The following is a 19239-nucleotide window of genomic DNA, read 5'->3' on the forward strand; positions in this document are numbered from 1 at the left end:
ACAACTCTCCTTACCTCTGTAACCTCATCCAGCACCTCCGACCCACCCTATCTGTAACCTCCCCCAGCTCCTACAACCTTCCCTGTCTCTGTAACCTCCCCCAGCCCCTACAACCCTCCCCATCTCTGGAACCTCATCCAGCACCTCCGACCCACCCTATATCTGTAACCTCATCCAGCACCTCCGACCCACCCTATCTGTAACCTCCCCCAGCCCCTACAACCCTCACTATCTCTGTTACCTCATCCAGCACCTCCGACCCTCCCTATCTGTAAATTCATCCAGCACCTCCGACCCACCCTATCTCTGTAACCCTCCCCAGCCCCTACAACCTCCCTATCTCTGTAACCTTATCCAGCACCTCCGACCGTCCCTATCTCTGTAACCTCCCACAGCCCCTACAACTCTCTCTATCTTTGTAACCTCCCCCAGCCCCTACAACCTCCCTATCTCTGTAACCTCATCCAGCACCTCTGACCCACCCTATCTGTAACCTCATTCAGCACCTCCGACCCACCCTATCTGTAACCTCCCCCAGCCCCTATGACCCTCCCTATCTCTGTAACCAACTCCAGCAGTAAACACCCCATCTCTGTAACCTCCTCCAGCCCTTCCGATCCTCCCTATCTCTGTAATCTCCTCCAGCCTCTACAAACTTCCCTATCTCTGCAACCTCTACCAGCCCCTACAACCCTCCTTTCCTCTGCAATCACCTCCCGCCCTTAGAACCCTCCATTTCTCTGTAACCTCCTCCAGCCCCTACAACCCTCCCTATCTCTGTAGCCTCCTTCAGTCTCTGTAACCATCCCCCTATGTAACTCCCTCCAGTCCCTACAACCCTCCCTATCTCTGTAACCTCCTCCAGTCCTTGTAAAAATGTGCTGAATTATAAACCTACTAATTCACACTGTGTTCCAGTATATGTATTGTGTCCTTGTGGGCTCTGTATACGAGCCATTGCGCGGCTCTGCCCATAGGGCAGAGCTGTAATTATCGGGACTGTAATTATCAAGCTGTATCAGCCACCCAGCATATGGAGCTCGCTGTCCGAGATGTGTACGTGGCAGGGCTCAGGTCAAACTATGCGCGCCAGCCGTTGCTTGAAAAAGGGGCCCAGAACTTGGAGGACACTGTAGAGTTAGCGACAACTATGGAGGTCTCGTTCCACAGCCTCACCTCGTTCCCCGCGACCAAGCGACCCCATCCTGTGCCCCCGACCAGCGACTGCCCCAGGCCTGCGCCGCGCGGCCACCCACCCACTACGCAGCCCCGGTGTGCTGTTTTTGTGGGCAGCCCCAACACCCATGGAAGCACTGCCCGGCCCGCAACGCGACCTGAAGCAGCTGCGGTCGCAAAGGACACTATGCCCTGATCTGCCTGGCGAAGAAATCCCCCTCTCCAAACTCTCCCGCAGCCCAGAGCACTCGCTTCCAAAACTCGCAGGCCCGCAGGCCCCGAAATGCTGCGGCCTGTATGCCAACTCCGCCCCCACCCAACACGTACGACTCATGGGGGCCGTCATCTTGGCAACCCTCCTCCACGCGGCCGGCCAAGTGCGACTCATGGGGGCTGCCATCTTGGACGCCATCTTCCTCGCCGCCTGCCACGTGCGATCCACGGGGCGGCCATCTTGGGATCCATCCTCTTCAAACTCTGAAGCTCACCTCGAAGACTACGACCTCAGCAGACAGTCATCACGGGGCCACTCCAGCACAGCTGATCGAGCCGCCGACTGCCCGCAACTCAGCGCGGTCACGTTGGACCAGTCGCGTCTGAAACACCTCCTCAACTCAATGATGACCGTTAAAATCAACGGGTACAGTACACCGTGCCTCTTCGACTCCGGGAGCACCGAGAGCTTCGTACACCCAGATCTGGTAAAACGCTGTTCGCTCCCTACCTTCCATGCACGGCAAACTATCTCCCTCGCTTTGGGCTAACACTCTGTTCACCTCCAAGGGCGCACCGTCGCGACCCTAACGATTCAGGGTGCCAGCTACTCGAACTTCCAGCTATACGTACTCCCTGAACTCTGCGCCCCACTCTTACTGGGACTCGACTTCCAGTGCAACCTCAAAAGCCTCACACTCAGCTTCTGCGGGCCCCTACCTCCACTCACTATCTGCAGTCTAGCGACGCTAGAAAACGACCCCTCTCCACTCTTTGCCAATCTCACAAACCCGTAGCCACTTGCAGAAGGTGGTACAGCCTGCAGGACAGGGTGTTTATCAGAACCGAAGTCCATAGGCTCCTACGTGAGGGGATCATAGAGGCCAGTAATAGCCCCTGGAGAGCTCAGGTGGTGGTCGTCAAGACCGGGGAAAAATTCCGAATGGTAGTGACTATAGCCAAACCATTAATCGGTTCACGCTCCTTGATGCGTACCCCCTCCCCAGGATTGCAGACATGGTGAATCAGTTCTGCCAGTATCGTATTTTTTCCACGGTGGATCTGAAGTCTGCATACCACCAGCTCCCAATCCACCCAGAGGACTGCCACTACACGGCATTCGAGGCAGATGGCCGCCTCTTCCATTTCCTCCGGGTTCCCTTTGGCATCACAAATCCAACGAGCAATGGACCGAATGGTGGACCAGTATGGGCTGCGGGCCACGTTTCTGTACTTGGACAACATCACCATCTGTGGCCATGATCAGCAGGACCACGACGCCAACCTCCATCGATTTCTCCAGAATGACCAGAAACTCAACCTCACGTATAACACGGAGAAATGCGTTTTCCGCACGACCAGGCTAGCCATCCTCGGCTATGTCGTGGAAAACGGAGTCTTGGGCCCCGACCCGGATGGTATGCGGCCCCTCTTACAACTCCCTCTCCCTCATTGACCCAGGGCCCTCAAGAGGTGCCTGGGATTTTTCCCGTATTATGCCCAGTGTGTCCCTCAGTATGGGGACAACGCCCCGCCCACTATTTAAGGCCACACTCTTTCCTCTGTCAGATTAGGCTTGCCAGGCCTTCACCTGCATCAAGGAGGACATCGCCAAAGCGGCCATGCGGGCAGTGAATGAATCCGTCCCCTTTCCAGGTTGAGAGCGATGCCTCAGAGGTCGCTCTCGCAGCCACCCTAAATCAGGCAGGGAGACCAGTCGCCTTTTTCTCCCGAACCCATTCCGCTTCAGAACTCCGACACTCCTCAGTCGAAAAGGAAGCACAAGCCATTGTGGAAGCTATACGACACTGGAGGCACTACCTCGCAGGTAGGAGGTTCACTCTCATCACCAACCAAAGATCGGTTGCCTTCATGTTTGACAACTCACAAAGTGACAAAATTAAAAATGATAAGGTCCTACGGTGGAGGATCGAACTCTCCAACTACAAGTACAATATGTATCGACCAGGGAAGCTCAACGAGCCCCCAGATGCCCTGTCCCGCGGCACGTGCGCCAGCGCACAAGACGACCGCCTGAAAGCTATCCACAATTTGACCTCTGCCTTCCGGGGGTCACCCGGCTCACCCACTACATCAAAGCCCGATATCTGCCTTTCTCCACCGAGGAGGTAAAAGCCATCACCAGGGATTGCCCGATCTGTGCGGAGTGCAAACCGCACTTCTATAGACGAGACAGGGACCACCTGGTAAAGGCTTCTAGGCCCTTTGAACGCCTGAGCATCGATTTCAAAGGGCTACTCCCCTCGACCAATCGGAATGTGTATTTCCTGAACGTCATCGACGAGTTCTCCCGCTTCCCCTTTGCTATCCCGTGCCCCAATATGACCTCCCACACAGTCATCAGAGCCCTGCACAGTATCTTCACCCTGTTCGAGTTCCCCAGCTACCTACACAGCGACAGGGGTTCGTCCTTTATGAGCTACGAGCTGCGTCAGTACCTGCTCGACAAGGGGGAACCTCCAGCCCCTACAACCCTCCCTATCTCTGTAACCTCCTCCAGCTCCTACAACCCTCCCTATCTCTGTTACCTCCTCCAGTCCCTGTAACCTCCCTATATGTAACCTCCTCCAGCCCCTACAACCCACCCTATCTCTGTTACCTCCTCCAGTCCCTGTAACCTCCCTATCTCTGTAACCTCCTCCAGCCCCTACAACCCTCCCTATCTCTGTAACCTCCCTATATGTAACCTCCTCCAGCCCCTACAACCCTCCCTATCTCTGTAACCTCCCTATATGTAACCTCCTCCAGCCCCTACAACCCTCCCTATCTCTGTAACCTCCTCCAGCCCCTACAACCCTCCCTATCTCTGTAACCTCCTCCAGTCCCTCCAACCCTCGCTAGCTCTGTAACCTCCTCCAGCCCCAACAATGCTTCCTATCTCTGTAACCTCCTCCAGCCCCTACAACCCTCCCTATCTCTGTAACCTCCTCCAGCCCCTACAACCTTCCCTATCTCTGTAACCTCCTCCAGTCCCTGTAACCTCCCTATATGTAACCTCCTCCAACCCCTACAACCCTCCCTATCTCTGTAACCTCCTCCAGCCCCTACAACCCTCCCTATCTCTGTAACCTCCTCCAGCCCCTACTACCCTCCCTATCTCTTTTACCTCCTCCAGCCCCTGAAACCCTCCCTATCTCTGTTACCTCCTCCAGCCCCTGAAACCCTCTATTGCATTCTGCTATGTTGCAGAAAGTTCTATTGCATTCCAAAGAACAACAGATAAGAGAGAAAATATTCACAGAATTGGGGTGGGAGCTCACTAGCCATTGCATGACTCAACGTCGCTGATTGTTCCATCTTGTTTACCTGCACAACTGTTGATTGCTAATCTCTTTACCACACCGCCCCTATTGAATCCCAGTAAACCATGTCACATTCCAATCTGCTTGATGCAATGGTATAAAGCCAAAGGTGCAGGGTGTAACACTCATGTTGTGACACTCTCCGAATATTATTCCACGGTCATTCCATCCTGTGGTGCCAGTGGTGGTGAGGTGTCACCAGATCACTCAGGGAGTTTCTAGTGGGGCTGTCAACTGCAATTTAAATGTAATCCTGGAGGTTTCGTCACATGACGTGCCCCAGCCATTGATTGGTCAACACGCCTATCCCTGCCATGCACTGCCTCCCCACACCAACTGGAAAGCACCAACATTTGTTACCAAATTGGATGGTGCTGGACCTTCAGTTAAACATCTCCTTTATCCTCCTTCCCTTTTCATTTTACAATTTTTGTATCAGGGAGTGAGAAATCGTAGATTCATAGAATCCCTAAACTATTGAAGGATGCCATTCAGCCCATCAAGTCTGCCATGACCCTCGGAAAGAGCATCCTACCTCAGCCCACTCGCCCACCCGAACCCCGTAATCCCGCCTCATCTTTAGACACTAAGGGCAATTTAGCATGTCTAATCCACCTAACCTGTACATTTTGGGACTGTGGGAGGAAGCCAGGGCACCCAGAGGAGACCCACGCACACACGGGGAGAATGTGTAAAATCCACACAGGCAGTCACCCGAGGTCACAATCAAACCTGGGACCCTGGCGCTGTGAGGTAGCAGTGCCAACCACTGTGCCACCATGCCCCCCCCCCGTTCAAGGAAAATCTAAAACCCGAATGTCCCACGATAATGTTACTATAGGGTCGCACCCAGCAGTGGCCTGGAGATTGATCTTCAGTTGCTCCAGACTCTAGGCCATTCCAGAAGTCCGAGTTGCTGTGGCAGCATACACTTTTCCGTGGGTATTGTACGGCCTGTACCTATGGATTGTGATGGTAGAGATGCCAATGACCTTTCCATCAGACATCCGAGCGGGAATTCCTCAATTCTTACCACTAATCATTGGCGTCCATGTTGGAGGGCTTCACACTTAATTTAGCCACATTATGGTCACACCTTGGCAACAAAGCCCTGGAGTGGAACTTCAGTTCAAAGCTTCTGACTCAGAGGCCAGGAATGCTGATCCCTTGTCCCTGGGGAATTGGGTTCAAACCCCACCAAGTCAGTGGGGTGGAATTTAAAAGCAATTAATTCACCAATTCAATTTTTTAAGCAACACAAATTCCAGAATTGAAATCTATTAAACAATCATCATGTTTTGGTTAAACTTTCCCCTGGTTCGCTAATGTTCCTATTGAGTAGGAAATCCACTATCCTTACCTGGCCTGGCCTACACCAGGGGTTAGCACTGCTGCCTCACAGTGCCAGGGACCCGGATTCGATTGCGGCCTTGGGTGACTGTGGAATTTGCACTTTCTCCTCATGTTGACGAGGATTTCTTCCGGGTGCTCCGGTTTCCTCCCACAGTCCAAAGATGTGCAGGTTAGGCGGGGTTACAGGGATGGGGCGTGGGTGTGGACATAGGTCGGGTGCTTTTTTTGAGGTTTAGTGAAGATTCAATGGGCTGAATGGCCTCCTTCTGCATTGTAGGATTTCTATGATTCCCCTCTCTGAAATGGGTTTGCAAGCCACTCAGTTCAAGGGCAATTAAGAATGTGGGTGAGGGAAACAAATGCTGGCTTTCCCAGTGACACCATTGACCCATTGAAGAATTCAAACAAAATACCTCAATGCAAGGCTGGCGGTGGAATATGTCCCTCAATATAAAGCCGCTCCTGGCTTCCCATCCTACCAGCATGTGTCTTTCATGGGCATCCCCTCCTCCTACCCATCAATGGGTCAAAACAAAAAGATTCCCAAATATGTTCGCAGCATTGAGTGGGGGGTTGGGGGGGGGGGGGGGGGGGGGGGCGGGTGGCGAATGGCCTGTTTATATACTGTGTACACATTGTAATTGAATCCAGTTTAATCTCTGCCTAAATCACTCCGTCATTGTGTGATGTGACATTCTTTTTAAATTGGCTACATATAACAAAGGATTTGAGGTTGGGCTGCATTTGGATAACAGAATGACAAAGAGCATTTAGTAGATCCAACATGTCACATTCTGGGTGCAGGGATCAGCACACGAAGAAACTGAAAAGGTGAACTGATTAATTATATGAGCTGAGAAATCTGCCTATTGGGAAAAGACTGATGATTCTGTCACACCGACCTACTTCAGCAAATATTTTGGACTTTGTGAGAGGGTTTTCAGGGCACGCCCTCATAACCATCCTGTAATCACTGTTCAGTGACGCCTGTTCAGTCATGTACACACATAGTTTCCCATTCAATTAAGCCATCCAACTCTGCACTTTTAGATTCCATGGCGTTCTGAATGATTGTACTCAATCTGTGAGTCTGCAAGGTTGTCCAACTGGAGAGACGACGGGTGGGGGGGGGGATTGATCCCTCGAACACACCCGAAGGACAAAGAGCTGCGCTCTGCCAGGAGTTGGAGTAGCAATGCTGCACAGCTGGCTTCAAATGATGATGGTGCAGCTGTTCTTGTTGGCAGGTAAAAACCAGGACTGGGGGGTTGTCAGAGTTGAGGGAGGTTACAGAGATGGGGAGGGTTGTAGGGGCTGGAGAAACTTGAAGAGATAGGAAGAGTGGTAGGGGCTGGAGAGGGTTACAGAGATAGGGAGGGTTGTAGGGACTGAAGCAGGTAACTGAGATGGGGAGAGTGGAAGAGCCTGGAGGGGGGTGAGACAGATAGGGTGGGTTGTAGGGGCTGGAGGGGGTTACAGAGATAGGGAGGGTTGTACAGGCTGGAGGAGGTTACAGAGATAGGGAGGGGTGTAGGGGTTAAGGAAGTTACAGAGATGGGGAGGGTTGTAGGGGCTGGAAGGGGTAACAGGGATCAGGAGAGTGCTAGGGGCTGGAGGGGGTTAGACAAATAGGGAGGGTTGTACAGGCTGGAGAATGTTGCCGAGATAGGGAGAGTGGTAGGGGCTGGAGGGGATTACAGTGATAGGGAAGGTTGTTGGGGCTAGAGGAGGTTACAGAGGCACAAAGGGTTTGTAGGGGCTGGAGGAGGTTACAGAAATTGGGAGAGTTGTAGGGGCTGGGGAAAGTTACAGAGATAGGGAGGGGTCTAGGGGCTGGAGGAGGTTACAGAGGTAGGGAGGGTTTGTATGCGCTGGAGGAGGTTCCACAGATCGTGATGGTTCTAAGGGCTGGGGCAGGTTACTAAAATAAGGAAAGTTGTAGCAGCTGGGGGAGGTTACAGAGATAGGGAGAGTGCTTCTGCAGGAGGAGGTTACAGGCAGAGGAACGGTTGTAGGGGATGGTAGAGATTACAGATTATAGGGAGAGTTGTATAAACTGGAGGAAATTCCAGAGATAGGGAGGGTTGCAGGGGCTGGAGGATGTTTCAGAGATATGGAGAGTTGTAGGTGCATTAGGAGGCCAAAGGTGAGGAGTGTTAGGGGCTAAAACATTCTCACCTCGGATTGGGAAATGTAATTTGATATGAATCACTCTCTCCTTGAAATGAAATGAAAATCGCTTAAGTAGGCTTCAAATGAAGTTACTGTGAAAAGCCCCTAGTCGCCACATTCCGGCACCTGTTCGGGGAGGCTCATACGGGAATTGAACCATGCTGCAGACCTGCCTTGGTCTGCTTTCAAAACCAACGATTTATCTCTGTGCTAAACCAGTCTCGAGATTTTCTATGTGTGTGATCGGAATGCTGGTATACGTTAGTGATGTTTAAGCTGGTCACTAAGTGGGTCACTAATGTTTAAGTGGGCTCTGCGTGCGTTTCCTCTAACCCATAGTCCAAAGATCTACAGGTTTGGTGGATTGACCATGATAAATTGCTCCTTAGTGTCCAAAAGGCTTGGTGGGGTTACTGGGATAGAGAGGTGAAGCGAGCCGAGGATGGGGCCCTTTCGGAGGGTCCATGTAGACTCGATGGGCTAAATGGCCCCTTTCTGCACTGTAGAGATTGGATTAAATATTATCGAGAAGGATTCTCTTCATGGAGAACACAGGGTCAAAGTTCCACAATCATTTGTAAATTCATTTATGGCATGTGGGCATCGCTGGTTAGGCCAGCATTTGTTGCCCTTCAGAATGTGATAGTGAGTTCAAGTTGTCTTCTTGAACCACTGCAGTCCCTGAGGCGTATGTACACCTACTGTGCTGTTAGGGAGGGAATACCAAGATTTTGACCAGCCACACTGAATGAACAGCAATATATTTCCAAGTCAGGATGGGAAACTCCAGGTGGTTGGGTTCCCAGGTGTCTGCTTCTCTTGTCCTTCTAGATGGTATGGCTGTGAGTTTGGAAGGTGTTGTCTAAGGAACGTTGGTGAGTTACTGCAGTGCATCTTGTAGATGGTACACACGACTGTCATTGTTCGTCGATGGTGGAGGGAGGGTTTGAATGTTTGTGGAAGGGGGAGCAATCAAGTGGGCTGCTTTGTCCTGGATGATGTTGAGCTTCTTGAGTGTTGTAGGAGCTGTACTCATCCAGGCAAGTGGAGAGTATTTCATTCCATTCCTGACTTGTGCCTTGTAGATGGTGGACAGGCTTTGGGGCGTCAGGAGTGAGTTACTCACCTTAGGATTCCTCGCCTTTGATCTGCTCTGGTAGCCACAGTATTAATTTTTTAAAAAATATTTTTATTCTCCTTTTTCACATTTGCACCAAATTTACACCCACCAACAAATAATCAAAATAACAAATACAACGGCAATCCCCTGGCCAACAATCCCCTTATCCCACCCACCCCCGAACAGCCCCCAACATTTCCAATGCAAAACACACATGAAAAAGAATCAGGAATCCACCATCGAACCATACATAATCATCAATAACTTATACATTCCAATACTCTCCCCCCATCCATCCTGCCACACACCCCCCCATGTTCAATGTCATCCAATTCTTGAAAGTGCAGGATAAACAAGGCCCATGAGTTGTAGAACCTTTCCATCCTTCCCCTCAGCTTGAACTTCACTTTCTTGAGCGTTACGAACTTCAGCAGTTCCCCCCGCCCGCCGAGGCACAGGGTGGAGAAGCTGACCTCCATCCCAACAGGACCTGCCTTTGGGCGATCAGCGAGGTGAAGACTAAGACATCTGCCTCCAGCACCCGCTTCCAACCCCGGCTGATCCAACACCTGAATTTGGTTTCTAGGGGACCCAATTCAAGTCTCACATGCAACACCCTTGAGATTATCCTAAAGACCTCCCTCCAATACCCCTCCAGTTTTGGACAGGCCCAAAACATATGAATGTGGTTTGCGTCCACCCCCTCACAGCATTCACAATCATCCTCCACCCCTTCAAAGAGTCAACTCATCCTCGTTCTTGTGAGGTGTGTCCTATACGCCACCTTCAACAGTATCAGCCCCAACCTTGCACACAAAGTGAACACATTCACCCTCTGTAGCACCTCACACCACAGCCCCTCCTCCATACCCTCCCCAACACCTCCTCCCACTTTATCTTAATCCCCTCCAGTGATACCTTATCTTCCCTCAGAATCACTCCATAAATTGCCGACACCCCTTTCTCGATTTCTCTGTCATCAGTACCTGTAGGGGTAGTGTAGGGGCCGGCGTTAACAGAAAGCTCTGTACCTCCTTCCTAGCGAAATCACAGACCTGCATATATCGAAACATCTGCCGCTGCCCCAACCCATATTTCTTCCCCAGTTCCTCCAGCCTCGTAAACGGAAACAAATCCTTTAATACCCTAACTTCCCTCTCCTCCCATCTCCGAAAACACCCATCCCACTTTCCTGGCTCAAATCTATGATTCTCCCGAATCAGCATCACCTTTGACCCCGCCCACAACCTAAAGTGCCGGCGCAACTGCCTCCAGATCTTCAACATCGCCACGACCACCAGACTCTCCGAATATTTCCCAGGGCCATCGGGAGCGGCACTCTTGTCAATGCCCTGAGCTCTGACCCCCCTGCACAAACACTCCTCCATTCTAACCCACTGGGAGTTCCTCCCCTCTCACCCAGCCCAGCACCTCCTCAGCATTCGCCGCCCAGTAATAATACAGTAAATTCGGGAGACCCCCTCCCCGACTGCCGTCCTCTCTGCAACAGCACCTTTCTAATCATAGCTACCTTCCCACCCCTCCCGCCAAATAAACAAGGTAATTATCTTTTCTACTTCCTTAAAAAACGTCTTTGGTAAAAAAAAAATCCAGGCACTGAAAAATGAACAAAAACCGCGGCAATACATTCATCTTAATTGCCTTTCCCCGACCTGCCAGCGACAGAGGGAGACTATCCCACCTTGCTAAATCCGCTTTCACCCTCCCCATCTAACTAGTAATATTATACCTACAGGGTCCCCCCCCCCCCAATCTTGTGTCACCTGTACCCATAGGTATGTAAAGTGGGCCGTCGCCCTACGGAATGGCAGCCCCCCCTCACCCCTGTCCCCACCCCCGGTTGGAACACCACAAAATATTTGCTGTTCAAATTTAGCTAATATCCCGAAAAAGAGCCAAACACTCGAAGTACCGTATATACTCGCGTAACATGCGACCTTTGAAGACCTAAATTTTGACCTGAATTTGGGGGGTCACATGATACGCGAGATACAAAATTTCGGGTGTGAAGTACTGGTCAAGATTAGGCTGTTAGGCTGTTAAGCAGACCGTATCCATTAACGGAAAGTCAAATGGACATTATTATGGACATATTGAAATATAAAACAGGAATACATATGTAGGTTAATTGACAAACTTTAATAAAACTTTACTAAAAAAACAAAGTCATGTCTTTTCATGAACCGCGTACACCATCCAGGACTTGCAGTAAACTCACGAATGCCCATGTTTCTTGCTTCTCGTAAAGCATAAAGTCTAATTTTAGATCGAGTTGTAATATAACCATTTTCCCGATTTTCGGACACCCACTTTGAGACGTTATCTTCTAATTGCGGCCAATGACATTTCGACCCACGGTTAGCGCATTTATAGGAAGGACTTTCCATCAATTTCTCTTTCTGTTTTCTCCAGTTGCGGACACAGCTTTCTCTGACACCAAACAGCTTTGCAGCTTTAACGTTGTTGCTGTGTTCCGCTTCGGCAACGACTTGCAGCTTCAATTTGGCAGTATATTTCTTGGTAGATCTTTTCTCCATAGTGGCTAATGGTAGAATGTATTTGACCGTTATGTGTTACGCGTTAGTTAACTGCTTATTACCGTGATTAGAAACCGCAAAACAGCTGGTTGTTTACGGCGGTTGTTAACGGCGTAATTTGGTATCTCATTTGGTGTCTCAAAAAAGTGACTCGCATGATACATGAGGTATAGCATAAAATCATGTTTTGGGGTCTAAAATGTAGGGGTCGCATGATACGCGAGATCGCATGATACGCGAGTATATACAGTAGCTTCAGTATACCACTCATCAACACACTCGCTTCTGACACATACAGTAGCAGGAAGTCTGCGTACAAAGATACCCTATGCTCCACCCGCAGCTCGCATTATCCCCCTTCACACCTCCAAGCTCCTCAACGCGATGGCCAAAGACTCAATCGCAAGCATAAACAACAGTGGGGACATAGGGCATCCCTGTCTGGTCCGTCAGTGTGGAGCACAATACCCCAAATTCATATTATTCGTGGTCACTCGCCCTCGGCTCCCTGTATAATAATCATACCCACTCCCCCCTCCACAAATCGCTGCCCTATCCCAACCGCTCTAAAACTGCCATCAAAGACCCCTGTTCTACCCGGTCAAACGCCTTGTCAGTGTCTGACGCCACCACCACCTCTGTCTGTCTCCCCTCCACCGGCGTCATAACTACATTCAATACTCTCCTAATATTCAAAAAGAGCTGCTTCCCTTTCACAAAGGTCATCTGATTTCCCCGATCACCTTCGGGAGGCACTCCTCCAACCTACCCACCAACACCTTCGCCAACATCTTTGCACCTACATTCAAGAGTGATATGGGCCTGTACGACTCACACTCTGTTGGATCCTTATCCTTCTTGACCAACAAGGAGGTCAATGACTGCCTGAAAGTCTGTGGCATTACCCCCTCGCCTACCGCCTCCTCACATCCCCATCATCAGCGGCGCCAACTTATCCCGAAATTTCTTATAGTACTCCACGGGAAATCCATCCAGCCTTGCTACCTTCCCCGACTGCATCCTTCCAATTGCATCCTTTATCTCCTGCTCCCCTATCACCCCGTCCAATGTGGCCCTATCCTCCAACCCCAGCCTCGGATATTCAAATCATCCAGGAATTTCTGCATCTCCTGATCCTTCCTGGTGGCTCTGGCCTATTCAATCTCTCATAAAACTCCTCAAAAGCTCGCGTGCAACTCCTTCCTCTTTTCCAACAGTGCTCTCTTCTGCATACCTCCTGTCTATCTCCAACATCTCATCTATTAACCTTTGCCACTCCACCCTCTCCTCCTTATCCACCTTTGCCTTAAACGCTATCACCTCCCCCCTCACCACTGCCCTCAAAGCTTCCCAATCATCGCCTGCGAGACTTCAACCATACAATTAAACCTCGTATTTCTCAATTTCTTTTCCAATCTTATCACAAAACTGTCGGTCCTCCAACAGCCCCACATCTAATCTCCACCCCGGCCTCTGCACTGCTCCCTTCTCCAGTAGCATATCCACCCATTGCTGCGCATGATCTGATACCGCAATTGCCGAATATTCCTACCCCTTGACCCCAGCCAACAGCACCTTCCCCACCACAAAAAAATCTATCTGTGAATAGGCCTTATCAACTGACGAAAAGAAAGAATACTCCCGCTCCCCCCTGGGTGCAAGAATCCCCACGGGTTCACACCTCCCATTTCCACCATTAGTCCAGCTAATACGTTCGCTCCCCCTGACTGGGCAAGCGACCTTGGTCGCCACCCGCGAATCTTGGCTCCTGCACCAAGTTGCAGTCTCCACCCACTATCAATTCACATGAATCCTAGCCGGGGATGGTCCCACACACCTTCTTTACAAACCCTGCATCATCCTAGTTCGGACCATACACACTTACCAACACCACCAACCTTTCCTCCAATGCCCCTGTGATTATCACATACCTACCTCCCTGGTCTGCCACCATTTCCTCCATTTGCAACCTCACTCTTTTACTAACCAGGACCGCAACCCCCGTACCTTGCTGTCAAAACCCGAGTGAATCACCTAACTAACCCATCCCTTCCTAAGCCTCACCTGATCCTTCACCTCTTCAGTCCCATTCTTCACTTTCTTCACTTCTGCCCCAAGCCTTTTTCTTTCACAAATGCCTCCGTCACCTCTACTGTCTCACAGTAAAAGTCTCTGGAGTTGTAGGTCATCCTCAATTGCGTTGGATAAACCACTCCAAACCACACCAACTGTTGTACAATGCATCTTCACTCGGCCGAAAGCCACTCGACTCTTTGCCAATTTCACTGTCAAGTCCTGATAAATGCAAATACCAGCACTAGCCCACTGCACCACTCACTTGTTTTGCTCAGTTCAAGACCTTGTCCTTTCCTGTACTACCTGTGAAAACCGATGATCTCTGCCCTTGGTGGCTCGTTCATTTTCGGCTTAGGCCTCAGAGACCGATGAGCTCGGTCCAGTTCATACCGAGGGGGTTCTTCTCCCTCCCCATCAATTCCGCCAAATCTTGGCAATGTACTCCGTCGGCCTAAGCCCTCCAACCCCACGGGGAGGCCCACAATCCTGAGATTTTGCCATCTCAAACGGTTTTCCACGTCTGCCAACTTTGCTCGCAGCCCCTTATTGGTCTCGACCACCCTCCACAGATGATCCCCCATTGAGGTGAGCTGATCACTGTACTGCGACATGGTCTCCTCCACTCCCTTCATCTGGCAGAGGGCACTGGTGGGGGGTGATCCAGGGGTGGTCACAGGGGGACAGTTTTTGGCAGACTGGGTCCGTCCGTGGCCGGTGCCATGCTGTACGGCATGGCTGCCACAGTCCGCTGCCATGCGCATGTGTGGCCACAGATGCGGCAATTCTCCGGCCGTATCCACAGGTAAAGCCAGGAGATTTACCCTGCTCGGCTGCTAGTCCCCTACCGGATGGAGAATCGATGTGCGAGCGGCGCCGATATTCTGGTCATAACTGATTCTGCGACATAGCTGCAGGATCGGAGAATCCAGCCCTTTAAAATTATACCGACATATGCCAGTGAGTGACAGATGTACATTTTTGGATTGTTCCTTACTATCCCTGGCACTCAGTAAAGCTGCCTCGTGCTCTTAACTGCGACTGCCGCGCACTCTGAATCCAGTCCCCCCGCTCCGACTGTCCCGCACTCTGAACCCAGTACCCCCGCTCCGACTGCCCCGCACTCTGAACCCAGTACCCCCGCTCCGACTGCCCCGCACTCTGAACCCAGTCCCCCCGCTCCGACTGCCCCGCACTCTGAACCCAGTCCCCCCGCTCCGACTGCCCCGCACTCTGAACCCAGTCCCCCGGCTCCGGGCGCCCCATACTCTGAACCCAGTACCCCCGCTCCGACTGCCCCGCACTCTGAACCCAGTCCCCCGGCTCCGGGCGCCCCATACTCTGAACCCAGTCCCCCCGCTCCGACTGCCCCGCACTCTGAACCCAGTACCCCCGCTCCGACCGCCCCGCACTCTGAACTCAGTCCCCCCGCTCCGACTGCCCCGCACTCTGAACCCAGTTCCCCCGCTCCGACTGCCCCGCACTCTGAACCCAGTCCCCCGGCTCCGGGCGCCCCATACTCTGAACCCAGTCCCCCCGCTCCGACTGCCCCGCACTCTGAACCCAGTACCCCCGCTCCGACCGCCCCGCACTCTGAACTCAGTCCCCCCGCTCCGACTGCCCAGCATTCTGAACCCAGTCCACCCGCTCCGACTGCCCCGCACTCTGAACCCAGTCCCCTTGCTCCGACTGCCCCGCACTCTGAACCCAGTCCACCCGCTCCGACTGCCCCGCACTCTGAACCCAGTCCCCCCGCTCCGACTGCCGCGCATTCTGAACCCAGTCCCCCCGCTCCGACTGCCCAGCACTCTGAACCCAGTACCCCCGCTCCGACCGCCCCATACTCTGAACCCAGTCGCCCCGCTCCGACTGCCCAGCACTCTGAACCCAGTCCCCCCGCTCCGACTGCCCCGCACTCTGAACCCAGTCCCCCCGCTCCGACTGCCCCGCACTCTGAACCCAGTCCCCCCCGCTCCGACTGCCCCTCACTCTGAACCCAGTCCTCCCGCTCCGACTGCCTCGCACTCTGAACTCAGTCCCCCCGCTCCGACTGCCCCGCACTCTGAACCCAGTCCCCCGCTCCGACCGCCCCGCACTCTGAACCCAGTCCCCCCGCTCCGACCGCCCCGCACTCTGAACCCAGTCCCCCCGCTCCGACTGCCCCTCACTCTGAACCCAGTCCCCCCGCTCCGACAGCCCCGCACTCTGAACCCAGTCCCCCCGCTCCGACTGCCGCGCATTCTGAACCCAGTCCCCCCGCTCCGACTGCCCCGCACTCTGAACCCAGTCCCCCCGCTCCGACTGCCCCGCACTCTGAACCCAGTCCCCCCGCTCCGACTGCCCCGCACTCTGAACCCAGTCCCCCCGCTCCGACTGCCGCGTATTCTGAACCCAGTCCCCCCGCTCCGACTGCCCCGCACTCTGAACCCAGTCCCCCGCTCCGACCGCCCCGCACTCTGAACCCAGTTCCCCCGCTCCGACTGCCCCTCACTCTGAACCCAGTCCCCCCGCTCCGACAGCCCCGCACTCTGAACCCAGTCCCCCCGCTCCGACTGCCCCTCACTCTGAACCCAGTCCCCCCGCTCCGACTGCCTTGCACTCTGAACTCAGTCCCCCCGCTCCGACTGCCCGCACTCTGAACCCAGTCCCCCCGCTCCGACTGCCCCGCACTCTGAACTCAGTCCCCCCACTCCGACTGCCCCGCACTCTGAACCCAGTCCCCCCGATCCGACTGCCCCGCACTCTGAACCCAGTCCCCCGCTCCGACTGCCCCACACTCTGAACCCAGTCCCCACCCCCTCCAACTGCATCGCGCTCTGGACCCAGCCCCACCCCCTCCAACTGCATCGCGCTCTGGACCCAGCCCCACCGCTATGGTTGCCTCGTGCTCTGGATTCAGCCCTGCCGCTGTTCGAAGTCTATCCCATTTAGCATGGTGGTAGTGCCACACAACATGCTGGAGGGTATCCTCAATGTGAAGATGGGGCTTTGTCTTCAGAAGGACTGTGCAGTGGTCACTTCAAACGATACTGTCATGGACAGATGCATCTGTAGCAAAGTGGTGAGGATGAGGTCAATTTTTTTTTTCCTCTTGTTGGCTACCTCACCATCAGATGCATTCCCAGTCTAACTGTTATGTCCCTTAGGACCCAGCCAGCTCGGTCAGTACCGAGCCACTGTTGGTGATGGCCATTGAAGTCCCCACCCTGAATATATTTAGCATCCTTGCCACCCTCAGTACTTCCTCCAAATGGTGTTCAACATGGAGGAGCACTGATTCATCAGCTGATGGTGGACAGTATGTGGTAATCAGCAGGAGGTTTCTTTGGCCATGTTTAACTTGAAGCCATGAGACTTCATTGGGCCCATAGTCAATGTTGAGGACTCCCAGGGCTTCTCCTTCCCGACTGTATAACACTGTGCCTCCACCTCTGCTGGTTTGCTGTGAGGATGATGCAAAGAGTCTGCAGGGTAACTTGGACAGGCTGGCTGAGTGGGCAAATACTTGGCAAATGCGATATAATGTGGGTAAATGTGAGATTATTCACTTTGGCAAAAACAGGAAGGCAGATTATTATCTGAATGGTGGAAATTTAGGAAAAGGGGAAGTGCAACGAGACCTGGGGCGAAATTCTCCGACCCCCGCAGGGTCGGGGAATCGCCCGAGGCCTTCGTAAATCCCACCCCCACCGTGGCCGGAATTCTCTGCCACCCGGGAATAGGCGGGGGCGGGAACTGCGCCCACCGGTCGGCGGGGCCCCTGCGCCAGTCGGCGTGCCCCCCGTGGCGATTCTCCGGCCCGCGATGGACTGAACTTCCACCGCTGTCAGGCCTCTCCCGCCGACGTAGTTTAAACCACCTTTGGTGCTGGCGGGAGCAGGCGGCGCGAGCGGACCCCGGGGGGGTGACCCACAGTGGCCTGTCCTGCGATCGGGGCCCACCGATTGGCGGGCGGGACTGTGCCGCCGTGGGGGCACTCTTTTTCTTCCGCCGCCGCCACGGCCTCCACCATGGCGGAGGCGGAAGAGACCCCCTCCACCACGCATGCGTCGGTGTTGACGTCAGCGGCCGCTGATGCTCCGGCGCATGCGCGGACTCACGGCGACAGGCAAAGGCCTTTCGGACAGCCCCGACGCCAGTCGGCTGGGCGCCAAAGGCCGTTGGCGCCAGTCGGTGGAGCGGGAGTCACACCGGCGAGGGCCTAGCCCCTAAAGGTGCGGAGAATTCCGCACCTTTGAAGAGGCCCAACGCCGGAGTGGTTCTCGCCACTCTGGTATGCCGGGACCCCCCGCCCCGCCGGGTTGGGGAGAATCCCGGCCCTGGTGTCAATTCAATTACAAGAATGCGCTGTTCAAGGTGAGAGAGGGAATGTTAAGGGAGATGTGCGGGGTAAGGTTTTCACATAGAGAGTGGTGGGTGCCTGGAATGTGCTACCAGAGGATGTTAATGGGTACATAAATAGGGAGGAAATAGAGGGATACGGACTGAGTCAGGGAAGCAGGCTATTTTCTTTTAACTGAGGGAATCATGATCGGCACAGGCTTGGAGGGCGAAATATCCTGTTCCTGTGCTGTATTTTTCTTTGTTCTTTGTCATGGTGGAACAGTCGCTGAAGGTTGGCATGCAGGTACAGGAGGCAGTGAGGGAAGCTAATGGCATGCTGGCCTTCATTGCGAGAGGATTAGAGTGTAGGAGTAGGGATGTCTTGATGCAGTTATACAGGGTCTTGGTGAGGCCACACCTTGAGTATTGTGTGCAGTTTTGGTCTCCTAGCTTGAGGAAGGAGATTCTTGTGACTGACAGCATCCAGCGAAGGTTGACCAGACTAATTCCTGGCCTGGCTGGACTGACATATGAAGAAAGACTGGATCGACTGGGCTTGTACTCACTGGAGTCTAGAATAATGAGAGGGGATCCCATAGAAACATATAAAATCCTGATGGGACTGGACAATATTCCCAATGTTGGGGACATCCAGAACTTGGGGTCACAGCCTAACAATAAGGGGTAAGCCATTCAGGACTGAGATGAGGAAGAACTTCTTCTCTCAGAGAGTTGTGAACTTGTGGAATTCTCTACCACAGAAAGCTGTTGAGGCCAGTTCGTTGGATATATTCAAGAGGGAGCTGGACGTGGCCCTTGTAGCTAAATGGACCAAGTGGTATGGAGAGAAAGGAGGAGTGAAATACTGAATGTGCACGATCAGCCATGATCATATTGAATGGTGATGCAGGCTCGAAGGGCCAAATGG

At 53.1% G+C, this 19239-nt stretch overlaps 1 protein-coding gene across 1 annotated transcript in view; it reads left to right on the forward strand.

The window, feature by feature from the left end:
* The first annotated feature begins 7033 nt into the window (after positions 1–7033).
* Positions 7034–19239, forward strand: part of LOC119975055 (HEPACAM family member 2-like) — a 40089-nt gene continuing 27883 nt past the window's right edge. Inside the window, exon 1 of the mRNA XM_038814533.1 lies at positions 7034–7312. Within this exon, the coding sequence (XP_038670461.1) occupies positions 7261–7312 (52 nt within the window). The 5' untranslated portion in view covers positions 7034–7260. The remainder of the gene's footprint in view (positions 7313–19239) is intronic.

This window comes from Scyliorhinus canicula, chromosome 12, assembly GCF_902713615.1.
Source record: "Scyliorhinus canicula chromosome 12, sScyCan1.1, whole genome shotgun sequence".
In the NCBI taxonomy this organism is placed as follows: domain Eukaryota; kingdom Metazoa; phylum Chordata; class Chondrichthyes; order Carcharhiniformes; family Scyliorhinidae; genus Scyliorhinus; species Scyliorhinus canicula.